Source organism: Tiliqua scincoides, chromosome 4 (genome assembly GCF_035046505.1).
Source record: "Tiliqua scincoides isolate rTilSci1 chromosome 4, rTilSci1.hap2, whole genome shotgun sequence".
NCBI classification, from domain to species: Eukaryota; Metazoa; Chordata; class Lepidosauria; order Squamata; family Scincidae; genus Tiliqua; species Tiliqua scincoides.
Window position 1 is genome coordinate 220,568,241 of NC_089824.1, and position 15,402 is coordinate 220,583,642.

General features: G+C 44.8%; 1 protein-coding gene across 3 annotated transcripts in view; it reads right to left on the reverse strand.

Annotated features, from left to right (window-relative positions):
- The window catches only part of RTEL1 (regulator of telomere elongation helicase 1), a 110,011-nt gene extending 95,684 nt beyond the window's left edge, over positions 1-14,327 (reverse strand). For all 3 annotated transcript variants that reach the window (XM_066624029.1, XM_066624030.1, XM_066624028.1), the window contains exons 1-9: positions 14,241-14,327; positions 13,307-13,544; positions 12,165-12,294; positions 7,960-8,158; positions 7,203-7,296; positions 6,705-6,786; positions 4,532-4,592; positions 1,678-1,753; positions 687-771 (exon numbers count right to left, since the gene is read on the reverse strand). In XM_066624029.1, the coding sequence (XP_066480126.1) occupies positions 687-771; positions 1,678-1,753; positions 4,532-4,592; positions 6,705-6,786; positions 7,203-7,296; positions 7,960-8,158; positions 12,165-12,266 (699 nt within the window). In that variant the 5' untranslated portion in view covers positions 12,267-12,294; positions 13,307-13,544; positions 14,241-14,327. The remainder of the gene's footprint in view (positions 1-686; positions 772-1,677; positions 1,754-4,531; positions 4,593-6,704; positions 6,787-7,202; positions 7,297-7,959; positions 8,159-12,164; positions 12,295-13,306; positions 13,545-14,240) is intronic.
- Between the last annotated feature and the right edge of the window lie 1,075 nt (positions 14,328-15,402).

Consider the following 15,402-nt stretch of genomic DNA (forward strand, 5'->3'; position numbering starts at 1 on the left):
CTTGCAGGGGGGAGGCAGCGTGGGTGGGGGGAATATAGTGGCACGATCCCCAGGATCGCGCCGCTCAGGGGGCTGCAGAGGCTTGGGTGCACTTACCCAAGCCTCCTGCAGCCCCCCTGGAGTATGGGGAGCCCAGCGCGACCTCTTGCAGGGCTCCCGGTAGCTGTGAAAGTAAAAGTGGAGTGATTGCTCCCCGCCCCCACTAAAGCGGAAGTGGAGTGCGATCACTCCGCTTTCACTTTCACAGCTGCAGGGAGCTCTGCAGAAGGTTGTGCCGCACCCCGAGGGGACTGCAGGAGGCTTGGGTAAGTGCACCCAAGGCCCTGCAGCCCCCTGAGCAGCACGATCCTGGGGATTGCGCTGCTGCCTCCTCCCTGCCTCCAGGCTGCTCCCACCCCTTAAAGGGGCAGAGCCCAGGGCCCATAGGTTGGGGCGTCGCTATGCCCCAGTCTGAAAAGCCCTGGCCTACACAATCAGCTTTTAAATGTGTCATTTGTAACATCATGAGTTGATTAAGTATGGATGCAATCCTATTCATACTTTCCTGGGAGTAAGTCTCATTGAACACAATGGGACTTACTTCTGAATAGACATGCACAGAACTGAGCTGCCAGTCATTTCTTTTTAATGACATACACTAAAATCCTTTCAAAATATTCCTTAAAACAGAGGGAGAAAAATCATACCTTTGAATCCAGTAAATAATTATAAGGCATAAAAATTATGTCTGCTTGCTGCTTCAAGCTCCGGGAGAAATAATAGGGGCAAACTCTGTTTAAAAAGAATGAAAAGAAATGACACACCAATGCTCACAATCAGACCAACAATCTTTCCACAGTAATTTACTGCGCTCACCAGGGCTTCACGTCAGCTTCCAAACGGAGCAGTCTAGCTCATTAAACCCTGGAAATACTCATCATCTTGACTAACATTGTAAACCACCATTCACTCAACTAAATTTAAAAACTCATCACAGGCTGGTTTCCCACAGCTGAGCCATCCCAGAAGATCCAGCTCATTATTGGCACCCTTTCAGGTTCTTAACATCAGCAAATGTCATTTGCTGATGTTTTGCTTAAGTTTGCTTAAGATCAGCTTTCAGCTATGATCAGTTTTTGATACAAACTGTTTACACTTACATAAATCTCAAATGAGTCCCAAAACACGTTCCCCAGATTCAATTTTCACTTCAAGCAGTGGTGATTTCAGGGTTATCAATTAATCCTTAATAATTATAAATCTGTAACCCTATCTTTTGTGGTAGTTCATTGATGTTTTCCCCATCTCCCAGTCTTTTTTTGTTTATTTCATTCTTCTTTGAATTATATGAATTGTTGAAAATATACTGGAAGCAATGATACTACAACCGGATTGTAGCCAATCAGATTGACTAGGAATGATTAACAAAAGGCAAACTGAGCCATCAGGGTGAGAGCAGTGGTTCATACACCATGAGAGCAATGGTTCAGGCAGTCATGGGCAACGAGAGATCACTGTAAAAATTTAACTGTTTGTCAGCCCTTCAAAACAATCTCAAAAAACTCCCAACAAGAAACTGTCTCTGAATACTAAACAAAGTTTTAGCAAAATTCCCATCCTGCCTTTCTGGCTTAACCTTAATCCAAGTATCTGTTGGAGGGGCCTCCAGCAGAGAAAAACACGGTGGAGAATAGCGACCTGTGCTTGTTTCCATTTTTAACAAGGTCTTCAATATCCAGGATGGAGTTGATCAGGTCTTTCTCAGTGCTCTTCTCTGAAAAGGAAAAAAAATGAATTGGCTTATTCCAAGGAAAACACCAAGGCAATTGGTGGCAATTCAAGGGCAATTCAGTTTCCACAATAATCCAATTACAATGGGTCCTCTTTAAACATGGAGGTTTGGTTTCAATATTCCCCCCTTCCCTGTGGATAAGGAATTCCACGGATGCTTCCATTCCTGAAGCTCGCAGTTACATACCTGGAGCCTCCAAGGTTGCACACTTGACTCTCTCTATTGGCCTCCATGGGCGTCAGAATGGCCCTCAGAAGCCCCTGGAAGCTACTTTCAGTATTCAGAAGAAAACTGGAAGTTGCCTCTGAAAACGTTTAGGAACTGCTGACTTTAAATACCCTTCTGTTTCTACTTAGTTTCACATATTTTCTAGGCAGCTACATACATAATGAGAAGATCTGATTATTTCCCATGAATTTAGATTTATGCTGCTTGCCATGTCTAAAAAAATATCATAACACCACATTGTCCTCTAGTCAGGCAAATACATGGAGAAGATGCCTAGGGGCTGGAGCATGCTATCAAGCAAGTAGTTCCAGGTAGAAATGGAAGTCAGCCAACTCAGATGAACTCCATGATATTTGCAAATATAGTTGAAATTTGAGAGCGACCACACTAGGCTGAATTGATGGCTCCATCTAGCTCCCAAAGGTGAGCACATTCTGGATACAGTGGCAGGATTTATGCTCTGTACTCAGAAAATAACTCATCTCTGAGCATGAATGTTTCTATTTATACAAATGACTGCCACAAGATGTTGTGGCAGCAAGTTCCAAGGATTAAGTATTCATTAAGTTAAATTCTTCCATTTGTTTCCCTAAGGTATTTTAAATGCAGGTGCTGAATTGGGTTTTTCTTCTTTAAAAACAGTTGCCCTAGGAGAGCCAGGAATGGGGGGGCGCCTTGCTTCTACTGTGATTCTGATCCCAATCACACATGTTGCTATGTGCTATTTTAATTCGAAGAAAAGCTTCCAATACATGAGCAAAACACAGCCAGTGCACCATAATAACCCTTCCACTCAAATTATGTATTTCTATACCTAAACTTAGGGATCTTTTCTTGGACACCCCAACCCAACACTGCTGCTAGGCAACCACCACTCATGTCTGCAGAAGTCGAATTTTAAATTAATGGCAGTTGCTCAGCAATAGTATTTGATGGATTGCTCCCACTACCCTTAACTTAAGTGATTATCCAAATCCAGGGCCCACTGCTCCCATATTCCAGGAAAGTTTCCAAGAAAATGTGAACATCTGTTGATTTAGTCTAATTATGTTTTTCATACCATAATACATGCAGATGACACACTTTGCAAGCTATGCCAGCACCATCCTTTTTCTGTATAGTCAGTTCAGTTCTGAACTGAATGTGTTGGTTGGCTCTAGCCTCTGCAGCCCAAAACCCAGAGATCTTGTTACTATTCAGATAGGAAGGCAGAAATTTACCTTGAAGATCTTGAAGATCTGAGTCTATTCACTTCATACAAAGAAAAGTACAGCAGAAGATGTAGGGTGTGACAGGCAGCAGCTTTCTAAAAGAACTACCTGGAGCTATTTGCTGAATTTCAATATTATGAAGACAAAAAACTCCTCCTAAGAAACAAATATACTAAATACAGGTATAACCTAACTATTCACAGATTTTTCACTTGCGGTTTTATCTCAACGCAATGAGAAGGGACCTTTAAATGAAAGGAAAAAAGTCAGTTAAGCAAGACAGGGCAGCCAGCTGATAATCCATCAACCATTCTCTCTCCAGACATTAGAACAGCTTTACTCCAAGGCAAGTGACCCCTCCCTTCCCCCTGAGCACATGAAAGAAAGAGTCACTTTGCATTCTTTCCCAGCTCTGGGTGAAGGGAGGAGTTGCTGGTTTGAAGTGAAACCTTTCTAAGAGCCTGGAGAGAGACTGATTGATGGATTGTCTGCCTAATGACTCTGCCTTATATCACAAAGGTCAGCAAGGTTGTTTTTAAATCACCTAGCAAAGGGACATTGTTTTTTAAACAGATTTGCTTTAAAGCAATTTTTGCCATCCAAGTGAGTTCTGGGAATGGAACCCCCTTGAATAATGAGACTCAACCTGTACAAACACATGCTTAAGAAAAATGAGATCTTCCAAGAGGATCAGAGTATAATGATACCCTTCAGCTAAGGATGCAACCTTTTTAATCTGTAGGAATACATCTCTATTAGTTACTGTTTGTCCCTGCATCCAAATCGAAGTAGAATCAGGCTAGAGAGATCTCACTTCAGAACTGCATTACAAGATGCTGCTTTGCATCTTATTATCCCAGATTCTCATGCACTAAGAACATAAGAACAGCCCCACTGGATCAGGCCATAGGCCCATCTAGTCCAGCTTCCTGTACCTCACAGCGGCCCACCAAATGCCCCAGGGAGCACACAAGACAGCAGGAGACCTGCATCCTGGTACCTCCCTTGCATCTGGCATTCTGACATAGCCCATTTCATAGACTAGCACTATGGTGTCACAGAGCATGACCCTTATAGTAAAACAATTATTGGAAAGCTACCTGAAGGCAAAGCACCACAAGATCACAGAGAAATGGGTAGTATACACCAGCCTTGATGATGACGCTTTTGAGAACACAAAAGCATTCCTATGGTGAACAGGGGGCCTTGCAAATGTACCTCAAAGCAACCGTTACATGGATGTGGTCAAAAGAATGGCAGGACTTATCCCCATATCAATAAAAAGGCAGCCAAATTGAGAAGTTAATGGACATGTTTGTACCTTCCACGTTGTTATAGAAGTGACACGTGCGAGTGGTTACTTTCATACGGCACATGTGAATCTGCAAGACAACAGAAAGTCCTGTTCATAACAATATGAAGGCAAAGCATTTGCTCACATTTATCCCAAACGTCCCTGGACTCCCTTGCTGGAATTTGGATTGCAAGTGCCTTGAAACAGAGACCCATCTACTTAAGAACATAAGAACAGCCCCACTGGATCAGGCCATAGGCCCATCTAGTCCAGCTTCCTGTATCTCACAGCGGTCCACCAAATGCCCCAGGGAGCACACCAGATAACAAGAGACCTGCAGCCTGGTGCCCTCCCTTGCATCTAGCATTCTGACATCGCACATTTCTAAAATCAGGAGGTTGCACATACACATCATGGCTTGTAACCAGTAATGGATTTTTTCCTCCAGAAACTTGTCCAATCCCCTTTTAAAGGCGTCCAGGCCAGACGTCATCACCACATCCTGTGGCAAGGAGTTCCACAGACCAACCACACGCTGAGTAAACCCTCCCAACACTCAATTTTAGTGGATGTCCCGTGGTTCTGGTGTTATATGAGAGTGTAAAGAGCATCTCTCTATCCACTCTGTCCATCCCCTGCATGATTTTGTATGTCTCAATCATGTCCCCCCTCAAGTGTCTCTTTTCTTGGCTGAAAAGGCCCAAACGCCGTAGCCTTTCCTCATAAGGAAGGTGCCCCAGCCCCGTAATCATCTTAGTCGCTCTCTTTTGCACCATTTCCATTTCCACTATGTCTTTTTTGAGATGCGGCAACCAGAACTGGACACAATACTCCAGGTGTGGCCTTACCATCAATTTGTACAACGGCATTACAATTATTAGCTGTTTTGTTCTCAATACCTTTTCTAATGATCACAAGCATAGAATTGGCCTTCTTCACTGCCACCGCACATTGCACTAACACTTTCATCAAGCTGTCCACCATCACCCCAAGATCTCTCTCCTGATCTGTCACAGACAGCTCAGAACCCATTAGCCTATATGTGAAGTTTTGATTTTTTGCCCCAATGTGTATGACTTTACACTTACATTGTAAGTGTATCAGCCATTTTGCTGCCCATTCTGCCAGTCTGGAGAGATCCTTCTGGAGCTCCTCACAATCACTTCTGGTCTGCACCACTCGGAAAAGTTTGGTGTCGTCTGCAAACTGAGCCACCTCACTGCTCAACCCTGTCTCCTGGTCATTTATGAAGAAGTTTAAAAGCACCGGTCCCAGGACAGATCCTTGGGGCACACCGCTTTTCACCTCTCTCCATTGTGAAAATTGCCCATTAACACCCACTCTTTGTTTCTTGGTCTTCAACCAGTTCTCATCCATGAGAGGACCTGCCCTCTAATTCCCTGACTTATGGATCAGCCGTAATGGACCAGGACGTAATTTTGAGTTTACCTGAAATCTGGGCTGTGCAAGAGGAGCTGCCCACATTCATCACTTGCTCTGCTCTATATGCTGTGATCACTCCCAGCACACCCCAGAACAATCCCAGTTGTACAAGCAAAGCAAGCAGCAAGTTTTACAGAAAAATGAGCATGGGTGGCTCCACTTGTGCACCCTGGTTCCAGCTTATGTAAAACTCAACTTACATGAGTCTAGAAGTGCCTGCATAAAGTATAAATCCCACTGCTACCACACAATTTTCAGCTGAGGGTATCTGCTGTGAACAGAATGCGACAAAAATGCAAAGAAGGGGCACGATGAACATTAGAAGCAGACATTGCTGCTCCAAAGCTATTTCAAGGAAATTTTTGCTGGACACAAAATGGAAGGAAAATCTCCATCTGCACTGAGCAGCAAGGGCCAGATTATAAATCAAAGACCAAAAGCCATGTGACTTAATGAGGGCTGCCATTCATTCCTAAATGGTGCTCTTGCCTCCAAGAGGTAATGGACACCTATTACGGATTCATCAGAAGCGGCTTCCTCACAAAAAGATGCACTGAGCTAACAAGACAAAATGTCCAGCTACTCTTATAACCCATTTTAACCAACAGATCATTACACTAGACTCAAAACCAATATAGTGTCAAAGATAAAATATCTTTAGACCAGAAAGAACCAGGTTCAAATTCCCACTCAGCCATGAGACTCAGCCTGACTTGGCTGGTCAGGGCCTAGCGCTAATTTGCTTGTATGTTCTTACCTGCATATGGTTACTTTCCTGCTTTTTAACTTCAGGATGGATGCAAAGCTGCTCTCTAGAACCCAAAACACATACTTTTGGCCTGTTTAAAGAGAAGAAAAACACTTTTAACACGCAAATCAAACAGCATTTTGGAAAACAGGATTGGAAGTCTGACAACGCATTGAAGATATATGCTAGCTACTAGATTATGGAAAGTATTTAAAACACAGAGTTCAAACAGGGCAAAGGGCAGTAGTAAGAAAAACATTAGAAGTCTGACAACACACACATTTTTCAGCATTACAGGATATTTATCTTTCGTAAAAGCAATATGACCTCAACCTTGAGGGAGAGTTCTTTTAATGTGGCCACAGATTAGGTCAAGTAGTTTATAATCAGCACTTTCAAGGTATTGCTATAAATGAGAACAGCATTAAAATGAAAATGGTCAGATACTTATTTAACCAAACTTCTTTTACACTCAGAATAAGCAGGAACACCTTAAATTTTCTTTACCTGTAAACTGTATTCTTTAATTCGTTGATGGCCTGAGTGAGTTGAGAATGCGTTCTTGAGGCATAAATTATTTTAGGAACATCAGTGTAATAAGCTGTCAAGTGGAGAAGGTGAGGCAAGGGGGGGAGCAAAAGAGAAAAAATTAGTTCTTGTTTAGTGCTAAATATATCATCAGTCTGCTTTTCCCCTGCTGGTGCTATGGCAACAGCCTGTGGAGGCAGTGAGGGATATTACAACCCAACCATTCACCTAAAGAGAACAAGAGTATATATCTTTACTGCCTTCAGCAAATGAGCTTTCTGTGAAGCACCTGTAGCTAAATACTTGCAAACACCACTGAGAATTGATGCACTGGTATAAGTCCCTCAAAGTTCTTTAACAGAGACAAGCCCTAAAAAGGTCAAACTATAAGCTAATGCACCTAATTCGTGTATCATAGTACCCAAAGATGTATTCAGAGGGTCACATGTTTCCTATCTTCCACATGACCTGAATTTTTAGTCAAGAGTGCTGCGTCAAGGATGAATATTTCCAATATCTGACAGCCTGCTACACCCTCTCCTACACTTCCTATGAGGACAGGCATCCCACTTTGAGAAATGTACAGTGGAATCCTATACTCATTTACTCAGAGGTAAATCCTGTTCAATGATGCTTACTCTCAGGAAAGTGTGCATAGGATTGCAGCCCAAGTGACACCTTCTGGCTTCCAAATGAACACAAATATGCTTGTGAAAACACAAGTCACAGTGCTTGCCTGGGATATCAGCCAGGGTGGCAGCATCTCCCCAAGACGATATCGGTCGGTCAGGGAAAAGTTCTGCTCCATTAAGTCGCTGAGCAATCTTCTGCGCAGAGATGGCATCTTTCAAATGCTCCTTCCAAGCCAAGGTTGAACACAGGAGGCACAGTGTCTTCCCTGTGCCTGTGGGACTCTCCAAAATCCCATTCACTTTCTTGAATAATGGTGGAAAAGAAGAGAAACACTGGTACATTCACCTAAATGCCAGCTGAGTGACAAATATTTCCCCAAAACACTGTACCCATATCACCACAGACACACACATCTGACAAGTGCTTTTAAGAGACTGCTTGTCTAAAGAGAGCAAAGGTTTCTGGAACAGAACTGGTTTGGCTGTGGTGAACTGTATCTGACAATCCTAACCACTTAATGACAATGCAGTTTTCTACAGTTTTGAGAATCAAGCAACTAGAAAGTCTTAGGGCTGGCCACTAGGCCTTCATTAATATTATTTATAGAGTGCCATCTACGTACCGAACACCTTACATAATACAAAAACATAGCTTCTTTCCCTGAGAGGCTTACAATCTAGGCATTAACACAAGGGAGACAACAAGGGGAGGAAAGGCAAATGGGTGCTGGGGTTAGCAGAAACACAAGCATTTGTTCTGTCACACATTCTTAAGCTTAGTTTCAGAATGGGGACTAAGGTATTGTGCAATTGAAAATACGTGTTTTAAGAGGGGATTTGAACAAAATAAGCAAGGGTGTTTTCTGTGCGTGTTCTGGGAGGCAGTTCTAAGCATAAGGGGCTGTAAGAGAGACAGGACAGTCATTTGAAGGAGTAGGAAGCTTTCAGACCTGTGGAGCTGAAAGACCAAAGGTCACAGGGAAAAAGATAAAAGGTATGAGAGCTGAGAGGCAAAAGCTTCTCACAGGGCCCAACCCCATGCAACTTTCCAGCACTGATGCAACTGTGCCAACATGGCGTGTCCTGTATCCTACAGGGTGGGGGTAGTTATGGAGGCCTCATCATGTATCGGCACAGGAAAGATGGATAGGCTTGGGCCCTCATTCAGTCACATATACCCCATCTGAGCAAAAAGAAAAGAGTAGAGTTGGTCTACCACAGCATTATTCTATTTTCAGCATATTGCTTGATTTGCATAAGTCATTTGGTTTAGCACTTGCTGATGATTTTTTAGGTCAGCATTGCTCACAGTAGGTATTGACTGTTCTGGAAATCTTTTTCAACTCCAGTGCTACAGAATCTACAAGGCACTCTTCTGATATGTGCTTTTTTCAGATTGGGGAAGAACAAAGCAAGCTTGAAATTATAAGGGCGTCCCCTCTATAAATTAGGGAGCAGGATTAGAAAGCAGAAAGCTTGGTCTTGTAGCAAAACTACTTATGAAGGAGAATTTTTCTCCATAAGTAATGTAAACAAATTAATACGGACTGCATGCGCATCCATTGAACTCAGAGGAATTTTATCCATAAGAAACAACGGAATAATCCCATAAGAAACAATGGACCCCAGCTAGTGGCTGTCTGCTGGTATTCATTTGCATCTTTTTAGATTGTAAGCCCTTTTGGGACAGGGAGCCATTTAGTTATTTGATTTTTCTCTGTAAACCGCTTTGTGAACTTTTAGTTGAAAAGCGGTATATAAATACCGCTAATAATGGAATAAGGTAGGTTTAGGGACTGTAGAGAGTGACATGTAGTCCTGAACCAGTACGCCCCCTGCAGGGACAGCCTGTCCATGTTGAGAACCTCATGTCAAGCAGAAGACAGGAGAGTTGGCAAGTTGGCAGGCCACATTATACCGCATTCATCCGCCACTCCCCCAGCTGGCTTCCTCCATGGAGTCCAGACCAGCTCCATCCTTAAGCTGTAGCATGAGAGAGACTTACTTGCTCCCTCAGCATCCAGTGCCATTGTCCCTGCTTCCTCTAATAGCCACAGAAAGAATGCTTCTCTTCCAGCATTCCCTCCACCAGTCATCAGAGGAACTGGGGAAAGTCTCACTAGATGTTGAGGAGATCAGCCCTTCCCATCTTCCTCTCAGCAGCCAATGCTGTCACCATTGCCACCTCCTCTTTTTTTAAGTCAGCAGAAGAAGTACCGGGAGCAAAGCATTCCCTTTGCGGCCAGTAAAAGGAAGAAGTGGTGGAACTGAATGTAGGGAAGAAGTAAATAAGGGGCTTACCTATAAGGCAGGGGTTAGGGAGGTTTATCTCTTCCCCTTGGCATCCAAAATGGCCATGATACCATCTCATTCAATGGCTAGTGTAAGGAAAGCTGGGAGCCCAGCATTGCCTTTACAGCAATTAGAAAAAGAGGTGGCAATGGCACTGAAGGTTGAGGGAAATTACTAAGACCTCAAACCCCTCCTTGCTTCAATTATCTCCCTCAGAATCCAGCACCATTACTACCACTTCCTCTAATGGCCACAGAGGGGATGCTGGGCTCCCAGCAATCCCTCTACCAGCCATTAGAAGATGAGGAGGATGCAGTACCACCACCACCAAATGCCAAAGAGGTAAGCCCTCCCCATCCTCCTCTGAGAATTCAGCACCACTGCCGCCGCCGCCACCAACTGTTGTGGAGTTGTTGCAGCTGCGCAACTCAAAGTCAAGCTCCACAGACCACTGGTCCTTTGGCAAGAACATGCGACATTATCAACATATGTTTGGAGACAGCTTTGCAACACAGTTGTGACAGTATAGTAGGAGAAAGGGTCTGCGCACCAGCATAGAATGTATACATCTCAATTGAAACTGGCCCAATAAAAGATACATTTCTTATATTTCAAAGGTATTTTGTACTGTGCAGAACAGATGCATTTCCTGAAAAGAGCCTATTTTGCAAAACCTCTCTCTTCTGAGTGCCAAACATATGTGCAATAAATCTGTTTGCAAGGAAGTAGATTCCTGATCTTCTTGATCAGGAGAAGAAGCAAATTAGTGTTCCTTAAATTAATGCAACCAGTTCTTAAGCTTTTAAGAATTGCCCAAATGTATTTTATTATCTACTGCATACCTTTATAAGAAAATCTCTAAGAAAATATTGTGCTTATTATGTGGAAATTATTTCTACAGTAATTTTGGAAATTAGCCCAGGGGCAGATGGGTGCTCCAGCATTAAACCTCATCAGTCTTCTTGCCTACCTCCAGCTACCCTCTTCTCAACTTGGCAGCCACTATTTAAATGAACTCATCCAGTGCTAGGTCACCTGGTCATTTCCTTTCCTGAGTTGGATGACTTAACTACAACACAGCTATAGACAGCCTTGTGGCACAGCCCTTGACAAGCATTTAGATCAACTAAAAAAAGACGGCCTACATTAATTGGGTAGCAGATCTTAATTTTGTTTTAATTAGTTTTAATACAAACACTTCCATACCCTCAGATGTTAAGCACCATCTTCAGGCATTTCTTCCCCCATGAGGAGGAAGAATGCTTTTTCCACACCACAACACAGGTGTGAATTTAAAAAGGAGGAAAGTCCCTCACCCCCCCCAAAAAAAACTATGACTTTTTTCCTTTACAAATGTACACAGCCCTATTACTTATATGACACTTGTCCAGTCAAAGCACTGCATTAGCTAAGTACAGGTAGGATCTTGGTATCCATGGGGGGGGTCCATTCTTGGACCCCCTGCTTATAATAAAAACCACAGATAGGCAAATTTGTGGTTTGGGGCCCCCTGACCCCTCTGAAGGCAAGCCAAACTTGCACTCTGGTCACCTCCGAAGAGCTTTCTGAAGTCCGCAGAGGCTGTGCACAAACGGGATGCAGAATGCTTCCTAGAGGCAAAAATGGTAATTCCGGTTAAAACTGGAAGTGATGTTTTTATGTCTTTAAAAGACATCTTGAGGGCCAGGGAGGCCCAAGAGGACCCGCGCTGAGCCAAATCCAGAGATAGAAAATCTGAAGATAAATAATCTTTATGCAAAAATTTTTAAATGTAATCTTTATACAGAAAAAGAAACCAGTATTACTGTTACAACAGTTTGCAATGGTCACTCACTGGGTATATGGATTAACTGAATTGAGTGGGACTTACTTCCAAGTAAGTCAGAATATGATTGTAGCCTAAGGTTATCTCAACATTACAACTTTAGTTCCTCCTTTTTCAGAAACACCCTGAAACATACATTCAAAAGGGCCTACCAGAACTTTTTAAAAATCTGCAATCTCTCCAAACACTTACCTTTTGCAGGCATTCCAGCACTTTGGACATGTATTCTTCCTGACATTTATAGGGCTGAAATGGGAAGTCCACGGTGACACCATTTAATTTTATTTTGGGCATATTTTGACTGATTGTCAGACCTCAGAACCTGAAACCAAGAGTATACAAGTACCAAAAAGATCTTAGCTAAATACTCAAACCCCCCTCTCCTAGGTTCCCTACACCCCTCCAAACTTCACGGTAAAGAGACACACTGCACTGCATTTGACCATCCAGAAGCTACCAACTCCACATGTCTGACAAAGACTATAAGATTCAAAGAGTAGATATGAAGCTTTAGAAGATGTGGATGTTTGACAAATGTTACTATGAAAAGCAATGCAAAAAATGTTTGTTGGACAGAGATATGTAAATGCTCTAAGGGCCCAATCCTATCCAACATTCCAGTGCTGATGTAGCCATGCCAGCAGGGTGCAAACTTCATCCTTCAGTGAAGAGGGGAGTCACTGAGGCCTCCTCAAGGTAAGGGAACAATTGTTACCTCTGGGCTGCATTGGTGCTGGAAAGCTGGATAGGATAACTGAGTAAGAGGCTAACTGACTGACTAACCCCTGCTAACTGAGTAAGAGGCACTTTTTCAAGTGGGTGCTCCTCTTTTATTTAGCAAGGGGAGAGTAAATGGCCCTCCTCACCCCAGCAGTGTTTTTTCTAGTGGCAGCCAGCTGGTGTTCTTTTGCATCTTTTTAGATTGTGAGCCCTATTGGGAAAGGGAGCCATTAGTAATTTGATTTTTCTCTGTAAACCGCTTTGTAAACTTTTTGCTGAAAAGCGGTATATAAATACTGTTAACAACAACAACAGGGCCCTGAGAGCAGTTCTCCTGCCCTCCATTCAATATGCTGTTACTAGCATTCCCAGTATAGAGTCTAGAGTGCTGTAGAAAGGTTGTACAGTTGCATTCCGAACTGCTGTTCTCCCAGAATCCTTCCTTTGCCCCATCTGTGAGACCACATTACAGGTTAGGAACTGACTGACACAGTTGACCAGAAAAACCACTTACCAACCACAATCAGCAAATTAGCTGACTGAGGTTCAGGCAATACAGTCACAAATGAATGCACATTTTGTTCTCAGTACAACAAGAGAAAAAAATGGATTACCAGTCATACAGAAGTAGGAGAGGTCACTTTTGCCTTCAAGTTTCATTTTTCTCTGTACACCATCTTGCTTTGTTCCTTTTCACACTGCAACAGCGATAGCAGCGTGTTGTATATATGAATCTCTGTCCTTTTTATATTTTTAGCTTTAGCATCCTGTGGATTCAGAGCAGGCAATGGCACTTCTGACTAGGCTCAATACAAATTTCTGTTCCCTGCAAGGCCAGATCTGAGCACGATGCTAGACACAGGACAAAAAAGGCCAAATTCAGTGCATTGCCAAGAGATGGATCATTGGTATCCTAACACAGGGATGCCCAAACTCTGGCCCAAGGGCCATTTGCAGGCCTCCCAATCCAGCCTGTGGGGAGCCCCCAGTTTCCAATGAGACTCTGGCCTGTGCTGGCCCAAAGCAACTGCTCCCACTGTCCGACCTCTCATTTGAGACGTGGGACGAGAGCTCCCTCCACTGCTTGCTGTTTCGTGCCTGTGATGCAGCAGTGGCAGCGAAGGAAAGGCCGGCCTTGCTTTGCGCAAGGACCTTGACATGCCTTGAGCTACTGCAAGACCCTCATGTAAGTTCCATGTGGAACATATTCCATCAGGTAGCTTTATTCAAATTCAAAACGTATTAATTCTCTGCCAGACAAGAGACCAGCATCCTGGTGCCCCCCTTGCACTGGCATTCTGAGATGCCTCTTTCTGCAGCCACGGGGTGGACTTTCACTCTCTTAGAAGACCTCCAGGTGCCCCCCACACCCTGTGGCAGGGAGTTCCGCAGACGGGGGGCACGCAGAGCTTCAGGGCCTGCAACACGGGCACGGCGATGCCCCGGCGCAGGCGGCTCTCCCTCTTCCCCCGGGGCGGGGCGCTGCTGCCCGCGCCCCCTGAGGGTTCTGCACCACGCACGCTGCTTGCCCCCCCGCCTCCAGCTCACCTCAGTTCGCAGCCACCACGCGCCCGTCACGTGACACCTCCCTCCCCTGCCCATTCGGCTAACGGCTGCGGCGCGCGCACGCGCGAGGGAGGAGCGGGGCGGGAAAGAGCCAGCGAAGGAGGCGGAGCCTCGCCCGACCGCCGAGGCTGGTCACGGCGTTTCCACAGCAACCGCTCCGCCCTCAGGGGGCGGGAACAGCGGCCGCCTCCAGACCCTCCCCCCGCTGCTGCTTCGGTTCCTCCGCCGGGATCGGGGGAGCTTGGTGGGGCTCCCATTGTTGCCACGGGGACGACGGGGTTGCTTCTCTCGCCCCCTTCGCCCATTTGGAAGTCTGCGGAACTCCCTGCCACAGGGCATGCGTTGGCACCTGGAGGCCTTTAAGAGGGAGCTGGACAGGTTGAGGGAGGAGGAGTCCATCCCAGGTTGCAAGCCCTGGTGGGTTTGCACAGCCTGAGATTAGCCTGCGGAACTCCCTGCCGCAGGGTGTGGGGTGGCACCTGAAGGCCTGGATGTCATAAGAACATAACAGCCCCACTGGATCAGGCCATAGGCCCATCTAGTCCAGCTTCCTGTATCTCACAGCGGCCCACCAAATGCCCCAGGGAGCACACCAGATAACAAGAGACCTCCATCCTGGTGCCCTCCCTTGCATCTGGCCTTCTGTCATAGCCCGATTCTAGAATCAGGAGGTTGCGCATATGCATCATGGCTTGTAATCTGTAATGGATTTTTCCTCCAGAAACTTGTCCAATCCCCTTTTAAAGGTGTCCAGGCCAGACACCATCACCACATCCTGCGGCAAGGAGTTCCACAGACCAACCACATGCTGAGTAAAGAAATATTTTCTCTTGTCTGTCCTAACCCTCCCAACACTCAATTTTAGTGGATGTCCCCTGGTTCTGGTGTTATGTGAGAGTGTAAAGAGCATCTCCCTATCCACTCTGTCCATCCCCTGCATAATTTTGTATGTCTCAATCATGTCCCCCCTCAGGCACCTCTTTTCTAGGCTGAAGAGGCCCAAATGCCGTAGCCTTTCCTCATAAGGAAGGTGCCCCAGCCCAGTAATCATCTTAGTCGCTCTCTTTTGCACCTTTTCCATTTCTACTATGTCTTTTTTGAGATGCAGCGTCTTTTTTGATGTCTTTTTTGACTATGTCTTTTT